The following is a 20,899-nucleotide window of genomic DNA, read 5'->3' on the forward strand; positions in this document are numbered from 1 at the left end:
GAGGTCCCTTCCAACTCCTGATATTCTGTGCAATACTGCAGCTGGGGACAGGAATACTGGGCTCAAAAGAGACTTCGCCTAAGCTAATCACACAGCAGGAGTAACTATGAGGCAGGAGTAATTATGACTCTCTTAAGTCGGGATCATAGTTACTATCAGGGCTCAGCTGTGGAAGTTGTACTTCCTAGTTGGTCCTGCCGGATGTCCCCTTCATTGGGGGGTAACTGAACCAACTTTCTGCCCCAGTCTGCGAGAGTTCTGGCTACCCTCGCCCTATCGATTGGCCTCACCAACCCTTCGATAGTATCTAATGGTGAAACACAGTGTGGCATGACAGTCCGTTCCGCTTGTCGATGCCCTGACCTAAACCCACGGGGTAAAGTTAGGTACAGTTGGATAGTGCTGGGGGGGGGGGCTGTCCGACCTCATCTTCCCCCACATGGACTGGACAATTTCGTTGGTGTGCTGAGCGATTCGAGATGCGCTCGATAGCCACTTTGAGGCGAATGCCGTCTGCCTCTCCTGGACGTGTGGCAGCAGTGCCAGATGTTCCATCTGTCCAGTGCCTGACGGGTGGAGGTGTTGCAGCTCTCCGTGGTGAGTTCGCTCTGAGGGAAGGTGGCTGTGTTCATTGTGTCTCCGGAACGTTTGGGTCTCGAGAGCTGGAGGGTGTTGAGCTTGACGGACTGGTAGCACGGCGGTGCAGTCCTCCCAGTGCGTTCCACCCAGCCTCATGCCGCAGTCCATCGGTGGATACAGAGCCTGAGCCGGCAGCCCTTGTCCGGGGTGGTGCTTTGGTGTCTGCGGTGTGTGCCGCGATACGCTGTATGCAAATGAAAGTACGTTACCTATGGACCTTCGCTGATCCATAGAGGGGTCTTTGTGTAACTGTTACCTGTAGTTATTAAATAAAGCTATAGAGTGGGAATCTCGTGACGATTACTAACTATCATGAGATCGTCACAATACCGGGCATGACAGGCAATGGACGGGCCACGGTCACTTGACCCGGAAAAGGAGTGGCACTTTGTGTCTACTCGTAAATAGCACAGGAGATATGAGGTGAGGTCGGGTCATACTTTGATTATACATACACTTTGATTTTTGTGCTGTAACTTTGGATGTTGTTGTTATTGGTAGTGTATTGAAACAGACTGGTAGTATCCCTGCTTTGTGTGCATAGCAAGTAAGAGGTATGGTTCTTCTTAGATGGTGCTAAAATGATAGGTGTTAATGATATTTTCATGTTATGATTTTGGTGGTTAATTTGAATTGCATCTCATGGTCTTGCTGACCAGCAGCGAAGCTTTTGAGTCTCTCTGTAGGTCTGACTAACCTGTGTTTAACTTATTTTGCTGTTCTAGCGTGGGCACCTTTGGAACAAATTTTCCCCGGCTCATTGTCAATCAGTTTAAATGGCTTGACAGGCTTCTTGACAGCCAGGTGGGTACTGATGGTGCAGTCACACATCTGTTTTTTTCCGGTCAACTTCTGTAACACCTCTCAGGTGGGATGAGATCAATTATTATGCTAACGAAAACTAATGTTGTTTTCAAATTCACATGCTGAAGGAGAGATTTCATTCTTTCTGTTTTATTATGATTGCTTTTAGTGACTTGAACACCCCCTTTTATGGTTTTTCTTCCCTCGCTCTAAGTCTCCTTTTTCATAAATCTATGTGTGTACATATGTGTACACATGGGTGACCTCATGTTAAAGGTGCTGCTGGCAGGAAGTTGCAATCCTCTCATTTCATTTTAATGAGACATTGGATACTTGGAAGCATCTGGGGATGAATTCTCTGTTCCTTGCTTTGGTGGTTCTTTTCCTGCTTTCCCTCAGTCAGTCAGTCTCAGTGGGTTACTTTGTGCTGGAGGGTTGTTACTAGAGAGTCCCAGAAGTAACTGAATCGAGAAGTCATACTAAACACTGAGAAGCTTGTGGTTAGGTTTCTGTTTCCTTTGCTCATGAAGACAGGTTATATCCTACCTGTAAAATACTGTTGTGTCATAAAAGTCTATGCTATGATTCACGACTTCAATGTGACAAGGAGTTAAGGGTGAATTGGCATAAATGCAGATAAATTACTTCCTGAGTGACCTTACATGCGTAATATTGTTGCCATGCTAACGAAACGCTTGCTAGCAGTGAGATTTGTGCATTTTGCAAGCGCTTCTCTTGTCTGCAGGATCTCGTCAAGAAATTAATGCAGATGGTTAGTGTGTCTCCTGTACCAATCCAGCATGATATTATCACCAGTTTACCCGAGATCCTGGAGGATTCCCAGCAAAGTGAGGTTGCCAGAGAACTCAGGTACAGATAATTTTGATTTTCTTTTTTTTCTCTACTTTTTTCCCCTCCTTATGCTTAACAGGAGAAGATATGTGTTAATGCAGGTTGCACCAGGACTGACTAAAGTAGTATGACAACAGTTTGGTTTTTTGATGGTAACGATCAGGGCCAGCTAGCACTGGCTTCATACACTTCATTTGTGCTGTTATTCTCTTTAAGAGAGGTCTAAATGCTCCAAAAATGCTTTTATCTAAAAAATTATTGAACACTTGACTACCTGGGCACAAAAATGGTAGAATCCAGTTAAGTGCTCATTGCTTTTGCTGGATCAGGCACTTGGATGTTACTATAGACAGCTTTTGATTTGGCTTAGAGTCTGCTATAGTAACGGTAAACTTTGTTTTTCTTAATTGAAAAAAAACAACCCAACACAATAAATGTGTGCATGAAGCAGAACTTTTTGGCTGTTTTATATACATTTCTCAAGCATATTTACTGACCCAAAGAACAGGAGGACCGAATGCCAATAGCTGTCCTCCCACAGAGCAAGGACTACCTTAAGCTAGTCCTTATATCTGTCTTTTTTAATACTGTATTCATTTTACATGATATTTTTTCAGTAGTCTTAGCCTACATTTAATTATACACATCAGTGTTTCTCATTCTCATCATTACACAGATCACTTACATTTATGCTGGTGCTAATTATCTTTTCACCCCTGTGGTCATTATTTCAGCCTATGCCTCTGAGCGATGCACCCTGTTCCTTGTACCCTCTCAAAAGTAATTGTAGCTTTGTGTTTCCATTTTCAGTTTACTGTCTCGGCTTCTAGATAAATATCCCCACACAATTGAATTTTTTATGCTAATCAGACTCCTCAGATTTCTGGTTTCTCTACTTGTATTTTTTCAAGGCTGAGAATCTGAACAGTATCAGTAAGGCATATTTATTTCCATATTCCTAATGCCTCTGCCCTTTTCTGATGTCGAAAAGTACTCATTGTCTTCTGTAATAAATTAGGGAGAATAAATAGAATTACTAGGAAGCTGAAAATGATGTAGTTTTCAATAACTTCTTGCTAGATAAAGTTTATAAGAAACTTAGGTGACAGCCAAGACTGATTAGATGAATTTTGAGAAAGGAAAGTCCACAAGGGTGTTCAACACAGCTGCAGTCCCTTGGCCAAGAAGGTGCCAAACCGCAGCTTGCTGGAAGCCAGACCAGTTTATGTAGGAAACATCTGTAAATTCTCATCCAATTCTTAGTCTGTTTGTTCCCTGTTGATGAGTGCTGAGAAAAGGATGCTGAATTAAATGAATGTCTGGTTGGGCCCATTGTGCCTTTCGTTACATTTGCAATTCTTAGAGCAAATACTGTGACTAAGGGAGAGATCACACATGAGACAGGTTAAATCCCTGTCTTTGATGGCAATCTCAATTACACTTGGCTGATGGCACATCTGTGGGACAGAAGTGTGGCTTGAAGGTATCAGGCCCGAGTGATGTATGTGGTTAAGTCACATACCAGCAATGTCACTACTTTTTTCTATTTATAGTGGGCTCAGGACCTTGCAATTTCCAAGCTCTTGCTTGAGGCTTGTACCAGGTCTTAGTCTATGCTCTGCGTCTGTGCTTTGTCTATGCTAGGTAGTTTCTTCATATCTGCTTCTAATCAGCAGGCACAGAATCACAATGCAGAGTGTGCAGAGAGAAGTGATAATGTAGGGAACAAGTTTTCCATAATGCAATGCCAGTGGCGTATTTTTTTGTCAGAGATTTTTTTGCAGTGACCACAAAAAGTACTGGAATCACACAATTTACTAAAGATCCATTCATGGTTCTGTCAAGAGGATAATTTATTTTCTTTTCCTTTCCTTGTGTATCAGCTGCTTACTAAAACAGGGCAGGCGGCTGACAGTTCCAATCCTGGATGCCCTTTCTCGTCTGGATCTCGACGCAGGCCTTCTGGCTGAGGTGAGAGTTTTACTGAGAAGAACCCAGCTTCTGCTTAGCAATACAAGCCTAGAGCTGTTTGATCATTCAAAGTATTTTGCTAAATCTGACTCATACAGGCCTTCAAAAGTCCTGAGCTAGTTGAAATTGGAAAGGAGTTGGAGAAACTAAAACTACTTCGGGGACACACACGAGGGGTTCAGCGAGGAGCAGAGAGAAATTTTTGGCTGTTACAGTATGCTTTCAGAAGTTTCAAACACAGCTGCCCTAGCAAATGCAAAAGCATTTTGTCCTACTGCAGTGAATGTTTACTGCCCATCTTAAGTCTGCTTATTGTCACTGTTTCTTTTTTTGACATACAGTGACCAGACTGGAGTGCTATATTCTAAGAAAAGGCAGCCTGGTGAATGAATCATCACGAGTTTGTAGTTTTTCTCTGCAGGATAATGATAAAGGAGATGAGATGTTGTACCTTGGGTCTTCTGGACATGCTGGATATTCTTATGAATAGAACAGAATTGGTTCATTTGAGTGCATTAAATATTATTTTACATAGTCCCCAAAGGCTAGTGCTGCATACCAGGCTATACATTTTCATGGTTTTTCCTTTTGAAAGCCATCTAAAAAACGATGGAGCCAAGTTCTTCATGGCAGTGCTAGGTGATATGATAAGAGACAACGGCCACAAATTACAGCCTAGGATGTCCAGATTGGACATTTAGAAAGATGAGTTAGGGTCTGCAGCACTGACATAAATTACCAAAGAGGTGGCAGGAGATGGAGGTTTCATCCATCCTTGGATATCTTCAAGACTCAGTTAGCAAAGCCAATGCCAATCTGATCTAGTGCTGGCAATATTCCTGCTCTGAGTAGAAGCCTGGACTATAAGCTTCTAAAGATTCCTTCACCAGCTGATCCAGTATCGCTTTCTCCTCAGGTGCGGCAGTCGGCCATGGCCGTTGTGCCTTCTGTGAAACTGGAAGATTTGCCTGTAGTAGTAAAGTTCATCCTCCATAATGTCAAGGCAGCAGACATAGTAGAGGTACAGTATTTTCTCTGTACTAAAGACCAATACGTTGTCTAAGCCAGTGTGTGTTTTTACAGAGAGCAGTTGCTTCACACACAGAGGTGTAGACTTTAATGTTTTCAAGTAGAATTTTTAATATTGCCAAAGATCAAAGCACATGTAGAAACTGTATCTGTCCTTTGGCATTGATTTGCTTCTGCTTTCAGGCATGGGAATCGAAACCTCCTGCTTTCTGCTGGCTATTGCAGATTTCTTGCATCTGTTCCTGGAACTTTTTTTTTGTGTAAACATATTAAAGAACTGAAAGCAGTCAAATTGTCTTGAGTTAAACTCCTAGACTGAAAAACTGTGTTTAGGTGGCAACTTGATGCCTTTGAATTTGATCTAAGAATTTTGCATTGTGCAGACCTTTTAAGGGTGTTAAGTTCTGGAAATATCCAGCAGATCTGGGACTGCAACCTGATAATTCCCTTCTTGTTTTCTCCACTGAGTTCTGTTGTAAATCGTGCTTTGGAAACCTCCCTACAGGGGTGGTTCTCATGTTGGAGGATCATTTTCATTCTAAGATGTAAGCTTCCTCAGTTTTTTAAGTTTATCTGAGGAAACATATTCAAGATATTTTAAAAATTAACTAGATGTGGTTTTTTTTGAGCCAGCCTTGGTGAACTATTGAATAGGCTTTTTTTGTTCCAATACGTGGAGAAAGCCTTAGCTTAAGCCAGATGTGGACTGTAATGTCGCCAAATCTTTCAGGGAGACCACTGTTAAAAGAGTGCATGTATAACATGCAACCCAGTCTGTGCTGATCCACTACAACTTGACAGCAGTTACATTGGTAAATTCACATGCCCCAGAATTCCTGTGGCTGTATCTTGCTCTGCTGCTAAACAGGATAAAAGTAGTTAACAGCAACATACAGCAGATATAGGTGGGAATTTCATGGAGTATCTCTTAAGAACTCCTCTTCTGCTTTCTGCATGCATGTGCATGACAGTGAAGGGCAAAGTGTGGCTGGTTCACTTTCTAAGTACAAAAAAATGTTTGAGCATGGTTAAATGCTTATAAGTCTTTCAAATTCTATTTTATTCAGACTTCTATAAATTCTATGTTGTTCTTCTATGATTCTATGAAGTACATGAGGTTTTGATTTTTAATTTTCAGATTGTTCTGGGAGATTGTGAGATTGCGTTTTCTTCATATGTCACAGTGGTTTATGCCAGGATTTTGTTTTACAGGTGATTTCTGATCTTCGTAAGAGCTTGGATCTGTCATCGTGTGTTCTGCCCCTGCAGATCCTAGGTTCCCAGAAGAAACTTAAAAGCCAAGTCCAGGCCAGGTATTTGAGCTGATTTACTTGACTCTCCAAGGGTAAAATGGGACAGGAGAACTTTGGCTCTTCTTTATCTGGTCTCTCTGGCAGACGTGGTTACATATGTGAGCCTAATTTATCTCAAGTGAAGGTGCTCATGTCTTTATTCCTCCCTGCTTGGTGCTAGTGGAACACATTTGTCAGTCCTTGCAGAGCCAGCTTCCCCTGCCATGCATGTAGTCCATTTTGAGCATCCATGTCTGCATGGGGATATGCAACTCCATTTATAATAATCTTGCTGCTAGTTCATTTGTGTTAAGTTCCCTCCAGTATGTCTTTGGTTGATTCTGCAACCTCTGCTTCCACCCTTTTTGGAAACTCTCTTCTGAAACTCTCTATCCTTGCCAGAGCATTCCCTCTAGAGAATGACTGTTTTAAGTAACTGCTGTGACTGCTAGGCTGCCTTGTTCCTTTTATTACAGTTTTTCCAATGACTGAGTCTCTTCCTTTGTGATCATTTACAGTTCTTCCATGAGCCAAGTAACCACCAGCCAAAATTGTGTGAAGCTACTTTTTGATGTGATCAAGTTAGCTGTGAGATTTCAGAAAGATGTCTCTGAAGCTTGGATTAAGGTAAGATGTATGCTTCAATCCTTGTTTCCTTATTTAGTTGGACTCCTAGGTTGAGCCTGAGCCTTTGTTGTAATCAGATGTGATAGCAAAAGACAAATGTTAGCCCTTCATTTTGCTGATGCAGATTTTGTTCTGTGTTCCAAATTAGCAGTGCTTCTTCAGGAGTCTGCTTTCTTCCTCAGTTACCAATTTCACAGTGCTTGCAAGATGGCCCCTGGGCTCCACTGCACAGATTCCAGATCTTGAAATGCAGGGTAAACCTGGTTCTACAGGTTTATGAGAGAGTTTTGGAAAAAATAATCTTCTTTTTTTTCCTGTCTGCAAGAGAGCAAAAATGATACTCGTATTTTGAGACTGAGCTCTGTAAAGCCTTAAGGTGCTTGAAAGTGTCCAGCAAAAAAATCAATATTGGCTGGTATTGGGCTAAATTTAATTTTAAATTTAATTTCAGTGTATACAATGAGACTGCTTCTCATTCTCAGCCTTTCATTGCTCAGTACTTTCGTTCCTTTTTCAAGTCTGATGTTATTTGAGAATGTCATGGTTCAAGCTGAATTTTTGTGCTGGTTTTTTGAGTGCCTTCTCTGCTGTGACAAGATCCAGTTTTCTGGTTTTGAGAGCTGTCTTGTTGTAGAGGGGAGAAATCTGTGAAGAGTATTTCTTTTGGTGTCTGCCTTTTTTATTTGGTTTTGGAATACATCATATTCTAGCATAACAGCTGTCCTGGTTTTTTGCTCTTAGGCTATTGAGAACAGCACATCTGTATCTGACCATAAGGTAATACTTCTGACTCTGCACTTGCCTCTGAGAGCATCCTCTTCTGCTGCTGTTTTCAAGGGCTTTCTCAGTGGTTGTAGATGAAGAGAATTTTCTAGTTGGAGCAGAAACTGACAGTGATGTTGCATGGGTGGTTCTTTTGGTATTTGACTTGTTCTTAGTATAACAGCTATCCATTTTCTTTATAACTCTTAGTTCATCCCTTCTAAATGTTAAAGGACAGAGTTATCCTGCTTTAATTCTGTGCTGTTGGACTGATGACATTTTTCTACATTTGTGGCTGTCAGGGCTTTTTGAGCTCTTGATTTTCTTCTCAGTTTTGATTTCAAAGTGTGTAGTTGTCTGGACTGTTTAACATCACTTCAGCATAATGATTGGTGTTTATTTCCTCCAAAAGGTTCTGGATCTGATAGTGTTGCTACTAATCCATTCTACAAACACCAAGAACAGGAAGCAAACTGAGAAAGTATTGAGGAGCAAAATTCGACTGGACTGCATGCCTGAAGAGCTGATGCAGAATGCCTTCCAAAACCATTCAGTGGTCAGTGCTGATTCTGCTTTGGGACTCCCTCTTCTCTTTTATCACTCAAAGATTTTGTCTGACGATGATTTAACCCTGTGCTGCATTATTTATACTACTTATGTTATGTATACTTACTTCTGTTTTTTCCATTTTTGGTCCCAGATCAGTCTCCAAAGGCACATGTCCTCTGTTGTAACTGTTACATGTTTTTTTAGACATGAGCTTTCCTCAGAATTGGATGAGCTTTTTATTTTGTTGCAAAACCTCTCAGTCTATAAGATGTGGTCTAGCTCAAGATCTCTGCTTTGTGTTCCAGACATGCTGTTGTCTCCTACAGTATTTTTAGAAGTTCATATGTTTACCTGCACTGTTTTTCAAGTGTAATGGTTTCTAGGTCTAAATATGTAAATATATATTTGGCATATGTTTGTAATGTAATGTAAATTACCATTTACTATGAAAAAACTGAACAGATCAATGAAAAATGTTGCCGTGTTGCTTGTTGGAAGTAGAGGGCAGATGAGGAACACTGAGTTAAGAATTTAAAATTAATAATTTAAATTATATTAATGCCTTAAGTAGGCAATTTTTTTCTGAATATAATTTGGTTTAATTCAGTTTTAGTTTAACTCTCTTCCAGAATAAGTTAAGATAAAGTACATTAGGCCACTTTACATCTGAATAAGAGTTTGTGTTCAAAGGAACTCCGTGATTGAGCTAACTTTACAAGTTCACTTAGATATTTATGAGTATCTTGATGTAGCAAAGGCCTCCTGTTAAAGTGAGGACAAGAGCACATCTGTCCTGGGGCTTTTATTTAGTGGTACACTGCTGTAATGTGACTTCCCTGGTGTCACCCATAAAGGATATGCTGTTGTGAGCTCTGCAGCTTTGCAGATTGGCTTCTTAACCAAGCTGTAAATCCTTTGTGTGGACAAGGTTGGAGAAATACAGTCCAGTGTGTCCTGTCTGCTTTTGTTGCCTGTTTGTGTGAGAGAGGAAAGCACCTACTAAACTAGACAAAACTTCTGGGATGGTCTGTAGCATGCTCTTTATTTAGGAAGCTGAGTGTGTTTAAAAGGAGCAACTATAATCTCCTCTTCCATGATGTCTGTATTTCAGGTCATCAAGGACTTCTTCCCTTCAATCCTAGCACTTGCTCAGACGTTTCTGCACTCTGCACACCCAGCCATAGTCTCCTTTGGCAGCTGCATGTACAAACAAGCTTTTGCAGCCTTTGACTCTTACTGCCAGCAGGTATAGTGTGATGGTGGCATCTGTTTTATCGTGTCTGCACTTTGTTCTAGAAGGTATGTCATGAATCTTTAGAGGAAGAGGATTTGAGGCAGTTGGAAGCCTTCAGAGAGAGTTCTATGCTGTAGAGTAGGTCAAGCACAAGATGGGGAAAAGCCCCAGTGAAGCTTTGGTAGCAAGTGACTCAATCACAGAGATGGCTGGGAGGAGCTGGGAGCAAACAGGCAGGTCTCAGAAATGACAGAATGAAAACTACTTCCAGAGCAGAGGGGATTGTGCTGGGTGTGCTGCAATTCAGAAAGCAAATGAGTTGACAGATCTAGCCAGCAAGTCAGGACTGGCTCCCAGGGTCACAGAGGAGGTTTGTTCATAAATCCATATTCCTGTTTAGTTTCACCTAGTCACTTGGAGCATCCTCTGTTTTAAAAAGCCATTGTTATAGTTTGTCTTGAGACTTTTTTCCCTTTCCTTGGATAACTTACTGTGATGAAGAAGTATACATAGATTTCCCTTAGAGCTCTGACCAACTTGTGCTCCTCCTGCATACTCTGAAATAATCACAGACTAGACTTTCAGCTCTAAGTACGAATTCCTGCAGACATGCTGACATCAGAAAATTTATGGATTGAAGACAGCTCTGCACAAGCTTTTAAATGTATTTGCACTTTTGTGGACACCGTATGTTTATAATTAAGGCTATTTCCAGCATTGCATCCATATTACGTATTACAGCAAACTTAAACAGACAACCAAAAAAGCAACTGGGAAAAATCTGAGGTGTGAAGGCACATGATGTGTCATCCGCAACAAGCTAGCGAGTCTAGTAATACTTTGAGATGTTAAGAATTTCAGAAGAGGATGGCTCTGTTAGAATTGGTGACATCGGAAAGACCCAGAGCCTCGGATAGTGGATGGGAGCAGGGAGAGATCCCTGTGCAGAAGTCAGCTGAAGTAAGGCCATTAAAATACTTTTGAAACAAAAATGTTGATTTTTAACTGCTGATGATAAAGATTGTGGACATGCTGTAACTGCTGAAGTTAGAGGTGATGTCTTTCTGGGTATGGTGCTGTGTTCTGTGCACCTAAGAAAATAGGGTAGATTTTTATCATGCATAGCAAAGAGCAGAAGACAGGAAGAATTTGGTGAAGAGCTGCTTTATGGAATCATGGGAGCTTTTAGAACTGAATGAAACTCTGGCTCAAGGAGAAAGTAAATATTGTGGATAATGAGGAATTAATTAAAGAGCAAGCTGAGAAGGGACTTAGAATAATATGGTGGAGTTTCAGGATGATTATCTGTACTTGATCAACATATTCTATATAAGCAAAACAGGACAGACATTTTTCTGTTGATATTTCACTGTGGATTCTCTGGGGGCTTTTTCCTTAGGAGGTTGTGACTGCTTTGGTGACTCATGTGTGTAGTGGAAACGAGGCAGAATTGGACGTTTCTCTGAATGTGCTCACTGATTTGGTGATGCAGCACACGTCTCTGCTAATGCGCTATGCCACCTTTGTGAAGGTATGTGTACTGCTGGGGGCACGCTGTATTTCAGGACCCTTACACCACTTTGCCTCAGATCCAGAATAGGTTAGTGCTTTTCAGAAACAGAGGTAATGAAACAACTCGTATGTGTAAAGCTATCTGCCTTGAGAAATGTGGTGATCAGAAGTGAAAGGTATCTACTGTGAAGGGGTGAGCTGTAACATAGGATTGTGTGATTTTTTTAACAAGAGAAATTGAGATAGACAAAGAAAAAAAGTTATCCTTCCCAGTAACTGGAGAATGCTTAAATTGCAGGTATGACACTTACTACTGAAGGAAAATGCTGTTTTTATGAACATCGGCTATTTCATGTACTTGGCAGAAACCTGCCCCCTTTGTGGACTCTGTTCTACCATGTTGGAAGACTGACAGTATTTTAGCTAGTGTTTGAAACCTAGAACAAAACTGGCAGGGATGGGAAAAGACACGTTAAAATTTAAGAGTACTTAGTGGGGAGAAAAAAAGAGCAAAACAGCAAGACAAGCACGTAGCAGTACTTTTCTTGAATGCTCACCCATCTGTGATTTGAGCCTCTGAAGAATATGGGTCTATGTATTCCCCCCCACTCTTCTGACTTTTTTGGTGCCTGCTTGGTCTCAGTGGATTCTGTCGTTTAAGTACATGCTGTAGGAAAGCTTGCTGTTTAGCTGACTTATTGTTAAATGCAAATTACTTGCTTAAATTATGCTAAAAAGGCATTAAGATTTGCCAGAAGAATTTTCAATGCAATCTGTCACACTTCTGATGGGTGTAACAGGGAGAAATGGGACTTGCCTGCTTCCTGGCAGAGGGAGGATATGATAAGGACTCAGGGTTGGAAGTTGTCCTTGAAAGTGAAGCTCCTGCTCATAACTGAATGTGTTGTCAGAAGCACGATGGGGAGTTCTTGCTCACAGCAGTCTGCTGAGGCCTGCTGACCTTCCTCTTACCCTTGTTTGCATGTTCTTGTGCTGACAGATCATTTACAGATCGCAGTTTTAATGGGCCGATATTTGATGCATTACCAAATCTTGTATGTGAAACACATGAATCAACTCTCTGGCCAGAGCTCAGGGTCTGGCAGTGTACCATGTTTAACATGCATCTCAGAGGTGGTTGAGACACTGGCCAGTTACCTATAAAAAGATCTGTAAAGCTGCAGGTGCCTGGCATATTTGACACTGAGCTGGAGCCTCTCCAGCACAGAGAGAACGTGCAGATCTTCGTACAAATCGTCTCCCCAAACTGCTATTTTTTTGATCTTAAAACTGGGTGAATTTTCTTGGTATTTACAAAAAGTGGTTATCTAATTCTGTCAATCTCGATGCCTCGTTCAAAATCCTGCTCAAGGTTGGCCAGTAGTAGAAGAAAAATAATAATAGCAAAATGTCAGTGATAGGAAAGCTAGCATAGCTCTGGGAAACAGTCGGACTGTTTTCACTAAGCATTGGAAGGAGAAATATCCTGAGGATGCCAGCCAGCACAGAAAAGTCCCCTCCTAAATAGTTAACAACTTCACTATTACAGGGCTTGTAATGGAAATACTAGCAAAAAAGCACAATGTTCATTTCATCAAATACTTTGAATGCTGTGACTCAACCTGTGACAGAAGATAAATAGCTGTCATTGATGGGTTGGGAGCACTCCCAGAATGCTTATCGTAGCCAGATTGTTCTTCTCATTTAGCCTCTGATAAAACGAACAGCAATAATTGAGGCCAGAGCAATAGCTCTGCGTTTATGTTTGTTTAATTTGCATGTGGCTTTTTCCTGCATATACAAAAAAGGTAAAGTTAATTGGATTCCCCGTGGTTGAGAATTGGTGTATTGTTGGGAACATGGAAGGGGATTCTAGGTATATCTGAGCTAGTTTGTGTCTTCTTTCTCACAGACCATTTTAGACTCTACACAGAAACTGAATCCATGCCAGATCCGGAAGCTTTTCTACATCCTCAGCACACTGGCATTCAGCCAGAGGCAAGAAGGAAGCTATATTCAGGTAAGAAAGGAGTTCAGGCTATGCCTCGGTCCTTTTTGCTACGTTAACTTCCAGGGGTTTTGTTGTGCAAACAGTGGCCTCATCTATGAACAGTGGTTGATGTCAGGATGTCCTTCAGCTTAAAATTTTCTTCTTCCCAACTGGCTGCAAGCCAGCTTGTGGCTTCATACTTTCCACCCTGTATAGCAAGGGGTCATTCCAGTGACTGCATACTTTATATGTTCCTCTTCTCTTGCACATCTAAGACAGGTGGAGTTGATAGAAAGGTTGGTGGAAGGGGGCCGATAGCAGTTGCTAACCTGACCTCCCAGTATCAGGTTGGCTGTGGCTTTGTCTAGCTGAGCCTTGAAGATCTGCAAAAGTCATAGCTTGTGTGACTTGGTTGTAGCATGATAGCGTTGGTATCAGATACCTTTGTCTGGATTTCTGTCTGGATTTCTGACATGAGCATGGCAGGGATCAGATAAATTAAAGAAATATCTCAAAGACATTTATTCCATTTATCTTCCCATTCATAATGCTCAGCTACTAGAAATTAGGACTATTTGTCTGTCTTGGAGTCCCTGCATAGTTCCTAGCTGTGGTATGTTCACACATGCTAGCCTGAGACCATGAAAGAAAACTGCCGTTCCTCTCTTCCTGATTGGTCTGTGGCATGTAAAACAGCACGTCTATAGTATTTTTTCCCCACTCACTCTGTTAAGATGGAGCTCTTGACTGCCAAAATTTCCAGTTGTATGGTAGATTTAGCTCCTTTCTGAAGTAGTTTCCTCAGTAATTTCATAAATAAGTGTAACTTCTAGAATTTATTCTGAGTTGAGTGTTTGTGACTGTGGAGATCCGAGGTTGGCAGTTTGACTCTGTCCTCAGTGATAGCAAAGATTTCAGGGGTAGATCACTAAAGAAATCAGTATCCTGGGAAGCAAATTCCTTTTTGTCTTCTCTTAACTGTACTTCTAAAACAGATGCCTCCTGGACATGAGAATCTCTACAGGCAGATTAAGCATTTGTCCTTGCATTGCACAGATCATTCCACAGGTATCTTGCCTAGGGAAGGTCAAGAAAAGATGGCATGATCGTGTACTCCCCTTTTCTCTGCTACCAGTGGGATCTTGTTGGCACTGGTGGTTTGTGTAGCATAACTCGAGCCTTCATCTCCTCTGTCTCAAAATCCCTCTCTGGTGGGAGCTTGTGCTTTCATGCAGTTCTCAGTCCCTGAGGATCTGTGTCTAGGCCAACCCTCTTCTTTGCAGGACCAGTAGGGAGAGTTAATAAGCATCAATACAACCATGGCTTCTTTGATTCCATAATGTTTTTCAGTGGCTTGCAAGATCTTTGCTGTATTTACAAAACGGCTTCTGAGTTCTCACACATGCTGTGTCACAATTTGAGAATGCTGCTCCTCATAACAGGGATGCTAATCTTCTGCAGTGCTTGCTGCTTACCCTAGCAATAGGACTGTTGCTAACTGGCTAAGATAAGTGGATTTTCTGCTTAGTGCATTCATTGTTCCATCCCTGCTTTGAAATCAATTACTTCCTGTTACCTACTTTTCCGTAGATATTTAGATATCAGGAAGATGAGCTGTCCCTTAGCTTTGGTCAGGACTCGCTTGATAGCCCACTCCCATAGCTGTCTGCTTAGCTAAGGTTTCTGTCTCTTTTCACCTACAGTTTATCGGTTTAAGGGACCAGACAACATATGCCTTTGTCAGAGACACTATTCTGGACCTCTTGGTGGCTGCCCTCTTAGCCTCTGGTCAGCTGGTCCATCCTCATCTCTCAAGATGACAGTTTTCTTGAGTAGCATTCCTCTGCCAGCAGTGCAGGTGCAGCTTGGATTCCTGTGACGGATTTGCTACACACTCTTCTGTGCTTTGCCTTCGAGCTCTTTGGCAAGTATTAGACCCTTCTTCCAGAAGACTCATCTCCCAACTTTCCTGAAGCATCACACTTCTACGACTGAGTATGCTTCATGCTCCCAGTGTCAGGAGACCTCTTAGTCCATCATTAGTGGTCCAGACTTTCAGAAGTCTTCAAAATGGTTTGTGCTCGTTTTGGGAAAGTGCAGTCAATCAGCTGCTTGACACAACTGTTGAAATAGAGCATGCTGCACTGAAACTTGCTGTAGGCTTATGGAGCTGCTGCAAAGAAATCTTTACAATTGTGCAGGGCAAGCTTGTCCACACCCAGGGGACAAAGAATGTCTTAATCCCACGTGTCTGGTATGCTGTTACCTACAGCTGTCTTTGGGCCTTCACCAAAAACTTGCTCCATCCCTCAGCCTCCTAAAGTTTACAGTGTTTCAGAGGGCAGCTCTGTGGCTGCTGTTCGTGTGTGAACGACTCCAAGATCATCTGCTATGTTTTAAATATATTCTTCTATTATAGATGAAACCAGGACCACCTACATGTTCAGTGTGGTAATTAGAGCAAAGTCAAAGTGAGTCACTTTTAGTGCTGATTGCAGCCTTACCTAGCGTTGTGACCAGTATTTTCATACTAAAGGAACTGGCAGAATGTGTGTTTCTTTTGTAAAGCTGTAATTCCAGTAAACCAGGCCCCTGCAGCCTTTGGAGATGACATTAAGTGAAGATGCTGATAGAAGTGTGAGCGGTGCACACAGGTACCTCTGTGGTGACATGGTCTATATCCTATTTTTTTAGGATGATATGCACATGGTGATCAGGAAATGGCTCTCCAGCACAGTTCCCAACCACAAACAAATGGGGATTATTGGTGCTGTTACTATGATAGGCAGCGTGGCATCAAAAAGGTGAGAGATAACATGGCAAAGATGAATTGAACTTGTTTTCAGTTCAGAACAAATCAGGACTGGGACAAAGAAAGGGGAGCATTGCCTTCTTGTTCATGCACATCTTGGTCAAATTCAGGAACTTAAAACTTTTTTCTGCAGAATGCAGTGGTTGGCATTACAACCTGCCAGTGCTGCTTTCCTGCTCATCTTAAAGACATCCTGAATTTCTTGTTAGTGCCAATTCATGGATGCCTTGAATAGCACCAGCAGGACCTATCTTTTAAAAAAAAAAATCTGAACACTGTGGGGGACTGACTGCAGATCAGCTTCTGGCACTAAGGATGAATAACCTAGTGTGCTCCGTGTTTGAATACAGGGAAATCTAAAAGAGAAGCGAGGAGAAAGATTATTACTGCTGTGCTGGACATTGGCATGACTATTTCCAATATATTCTATAAGTAATGTATGAACAGCATTCATAAACCAGACAAACTCCTGATAAGAGCTGTGACAAAGATTAAAGCACCCGGAAAATAAGAATTTTAGTGGTGTTAGGAAGCATTATGTAGCTTGTTGATTTTTGCATTTCTTAATAAAATGTTTTTGCTGTTTATTACATGAAGATAAAAGCCCATCTTAGCTCCAGGTTCTGAGTCAGTGGACTTTATTATGGGAATGACTAGAAGACTTTAGGTTTCAACAGGTTCGATAAAGCATATCCTTGAAAAAGACATTGAGTCTTGTCCCAAAGGTCTCAAACAGCAGCAGGTCTTTTCCTAATGTTGCAAAAAGCATTTTTCTAATGCTTAATTCTCCAATTTCTGGAGAGAGAACCTTGTATGTGTGATGGGTTTTGCCATCTCTTAAGTGTTGTGCAACAAAACCAAGATTATCAATTGCTTTCAGAAATGAAGGAGATGGCAGCTCATTGGAGAGACCGGAGCTGAACAGCGAGCGTGATGGGCAGGTGAGTGGCAAGAATGGGTGCACACTGGGACAGCGTGGGAGAGAAGGAGGATATGGTCAGCAAGGAGATGTGACTGAAAACACAGTCTTAGGTTTAGTATGTGTGTAGCTTTACTGAGCCTGGGATTCTTGTGCATTGTCTGCAGAGCCAAGAATTCATTAAAAATGGCTTTGAAGAATCAAAGATCTGTATTAAGAAAGCATCTGCTGATCTTGCCTATGGCAAGTCCAGGACAAGCAGTACTGCAGCCATCTAGTGAAAGTCTTCTATCCAAATGTTATTTCAAACACAAAGGAAAGAAACAGGACAATCTGCTCCAGTGAGCCAGAGGCAACCTTTACCTTCCTCTCAGCTTGGCAGCGGTGGCTTTCAGGCCATCTAGACAAGGGATTTCTGCGGTACTTGGTTGGCCTAGCCTTGGCCTTTTTTCTTAATTCCTTTTGAATAATCTTCTTCTAGGCTGGGACTCTATTTAAGGGTGGTCCTGGACAGACTGATGTGTTATTTCATGGTGGAGCTGGGCCAGGACCTTAAAAGACTCATATTCCTTCTTAAAACTGGGTCTCTGTAAGACCAGTCACTATGGGCTGTAACCCTAGAGAGGAAGCTTTGGATATGCCTCGGAGTAAATTAGTGTAAAAGGACTCACGGTAAAAGCTTGGGTTGGATCAATTTACCTTGCCCATTTCTGCAGAATGTTCTCTTTCCTTTCAGCTTTCTACCTTGCTGGACCTTGTGGGCTTCTGCTGTGAGCAAACACCAGAGGTCTTGGCTCTGTACTATGATGAACTCGCCAGTCTGATTGAAAAGCAGAAGGGGAATTTGGACTTGCAGCTCCTGGTACGTTGCAGAGTAGTTTGAACATAATTGCTTAAAAGAATTCTTCAGAAACATGTTGTTTTTCAGGCATGAGCAGGGGAGAGTCGATTTGAGGATTTCACTGCAGTCTGAGAACTCTTTTTTTTTTTGTTCCAGGCTTAAGGTGTCATAAGAGATTGATCAGATAACAAATCCTCTTTCAGCTCTCGAAGCTTTTTTTTGATTGTGGCAGATTCCTCATTGTGCTTTAACAGCTGCCTTTATGTCAACTTTTACGTGACAACTGGAAAGGCTTTTAGAGGAAATTAAATGACATTTCAGAGCATGCTTTTAAGAGTCATAAATAAAAGTAGAATCTGAAAGAACTTTAAACTTAGTATTGAAATTGGCTTCCGATCAGCCTGTTAAGGCTATCTGATGCTTAAGGACCTGCAAGAGCCACAGTGGTTTATAGTAATAAATAAATAGGTGATATTTATGGTAGTAGGAAGAGGTTTGTGAAAGCCACTGGACAGCTTTCTCTTCTTGCTGGGGACTCTTTGCATGTGTGCTGTGCCTGCCAGGTGGGTAGCAAGCCATCTTGGGGCCCAGGAGAGCACTGAGGAATTGATCACACTTTGTGGCACAAGTGCTCTTTACACCTGCTGGTTACGGAGTGGGGGAACTGCGTGTTAGAACAAGGGAAGATGACCAGGGAGCTGTGAAGTGCTGGCATCCACTCTAAACACCTTTGGGCTTGAAATGGCAGTCTCCTGAGCTGTGTGCTCCAAGGAAGAAAAGCAAAGGAAGGAGTGTTTCTTTTTCCTTGTAAGACTAAAACATAAAAGCAAGCTAAAGTTCTCAACTTCTGTGCAGATTTTTTGGAGTCTTTTTGTTGTCTGTTTGTCCAGACTGTCACATCTACTACTTGACTTCTCCTTTAATTGTTTCTAACAACATAAGCATGTGAAGTATGTGGGATGCATTGTGTGAAATAAAACTTTGCCAGCACTTTATAGCCATTTCATTCTGACAATTGGCTCTTAGGACAGAGAACTTCCCATGGCTGCTTTCCTCTTCCAGCCAGCTGCTCTGTCTCTCTGCAGCGCTGTGGAACTTGTAGATAAGCCCATGTCCAAAGAGCAGGGAAGAAATTGGTTGTGCATGCCTAGTAATGTCTCCTGGCTTTGTCTCTAAAGGTAGGCCTTGGCTCTCCGTGCAGGCAGTGGGCTTCATTGTTGTGACTGTTCCAGGATATTTTTGCTTGGCCTTATTTCTGTATTTTCCACTGCTGCTGTTGAAGCTTTCTTCACTGAGCCCCTTTGAGCAGTTTTTTATTTTTCTTTCTTTATAGGATGAGTTTGGGAAGAGTTTGGTGGAGGACTTTCCCAATGCCTTTGTGGTGGATCTCAACCCCACAGTGGATAGGTATGCTAACAACAGGCTAAGTATTTGTAATGTTTCTGCCACTGAGAACTGTTTGTTAACAAGAGGTTGTCTGTCTTTCCTTGCAGTTCATTCTTGTTCCCAGTGAAGTCCTTGTATAATTTGGATGAAGATGAAAGTCAAGGAGCAATTGCCATTAACCTCTTGCCATTGGTGTCACAGAGTGAGCTTGGCAGGGTCACTGATGGAATGAGTAACCAAAGTAAAAGGTACTTTGACACTTAACTGTGGGATAACTCTAAAGGTCATTGGCATGCCACAGACATTCAAGGCCATTTCTCCACTGCTTACAGATGTGTTTTGCACAATTTCTTATCGTTTCTTTGGAATTCTTCAACTTTGACTCCTACCAGAAATCAATCTGACCCCATTTTCATTCATTACAACTGTTTGCCTGCCCTTACATGCTTTTCCAGAAAAATATCTTCTTTTTTTTTTGTTAAACGTATAGTGCACTCCTGCTCTGTGTTGCTGGGACTTGCAAGAAGCAAAATAGAATGCATAGGCAAGGTGGTATGGAGAGGACACAGAATGTAATGGAAAAGTGATGGGCATTCTGGAGGTATATAAAGCATACGACCAACTCCATTTCTTTTCTTTTTCCCCCAGGGTAGTGTCACCGATGTGTCTGTCACCCTGTTTCCGATTGCTGAGGCTCTACACAGGAGTGCAAAACAATGGAAGCCTGGAGGAGATTGATGCCTTATTAGGTATGGGAAATAGACCTTTTATAGAGTCTAGCAGGCTGGCTTGTTCCTGTCGCAGATCTGCAAAGACTTTCTGCAGTTGTGGGAAGAATTGTGCAGTCTGTGAAGGAGGCTGAGATGCTCTGTTGCCCACAAAGTGGAAAGGAGGCAGGGGGGACAATTGCTTTGTCTGGGGATGGAGTGGCTGATAAGGCTTATTCCAAATAGTCATTGGAATTGATACATGCTTTGGTAAGAGACTTTCTTGATGCAAATACCAAAGGATGAGTAGCAAGCACAGTCCAATGTGTTCTCTTCCTGCTCTGTCCCAGGTTGCCCCCTGTACCTGACTGACCTGGAGGTTGAAGGGAAGCTGGACTCTCTGTCCATGCAGGAACGGGAATTTCTGTGCTCACTCCTGTTCTATGCTCTCAACTGGTTTCGTGAGGTGAGTAGTGTCTTGTCTGCGGATTCTGGAGTGGCGCTGAGGATTAGCATTTAAAAACATTAACCTAGGCTTCAGGGATGCAGTTATTGTTGAAGAAAAATCTTGTCACTTGGAAACCTACTCCAGCAAGGTACTGGTGATCTCTCCAAGTTCTTTGTTATCATTTATCCTTTATGCTGCTGCTAGCAGCAGCTCTACTTTCTTGGTCAGAGGCTCTAAGGACTGACTTGCTGAAGTGAGTTTTCCATCTACTACTCAGCTGCAGTTTGTACAATGGCACTTTTTGGTGTACGAAAATCGGGTTTGCTGTTTTAGGGAGGATGCTGTAAACCCCAAATATATATCCAAACTATGAAGGGGGTGTCGGATAGCAAAGGTCAGTCTCACCATGCAGGAGAACAGAGTAGCCACCAGCTGGTCAAGGGCAGTGATTATTGCCTTCTGCTTGGCATGTGTGAGGCCCTGCCTGCAGTACCGTGTCACACAGAATCACAGAATCGCTCGGTT

General features: G+C 42.1%; 1 protein-coding gene across 1 annotated transcript; it reads left to right on the forward strand.

Moving 5' to 3' along the window:
* Positions 1–1,057: 1,057 nt before the first annotated feature.
* Positions 1,058–20,392, forward strand: LOC104542270 (Fanconi anemia group D2 protein-like; the record flags this gene model as incomplete). Its single annotated transcript, XM_010186522.1, has 19 exons — positions 1,058–1,062; positions 1,365–1,443; positions 2,189–2,313; positions 4,179–4,266; positions 5,183–5,287; positions 6,508–6,608; positions 7,106–7,214; positions 7,956–7,991; positions 8,389–8,532; positions 9,637–9,771; positions 11,159–11,290; positions 13,184–13,291; positions 15,956–16,065; positions 16,954–17,014; positions 17,729–17,854; positions 19,167–19,240; positions 19,327–19,467; positions 19,868–19,968; positions 20,277–20,392. Coding segments are annotated over exons 1-19 (1,896 nt in total), but the record flags the coding sequence as incomplete, so codon positions are not given.
* Between the last annotated feature and the right edge of the window lie 507 nt (positions 20,393–20,899).

Source organism: Mesitornis unicolor, unplaced genomic scaffold, assembly GCF_000695765.1.
Source record: "Mesitornis unicolor isolate BGI_N332 unplaced genomic scaffold, ASM69576v1 Scaffold29746, whole genome shotgun sequence".
Lineage (NCBI taxonomy): Eukaryota > Metazoa > Chordata > Aves > Mesitornithiformes > Mesitornithidae > Mesitornis > Mesitornis unicolor.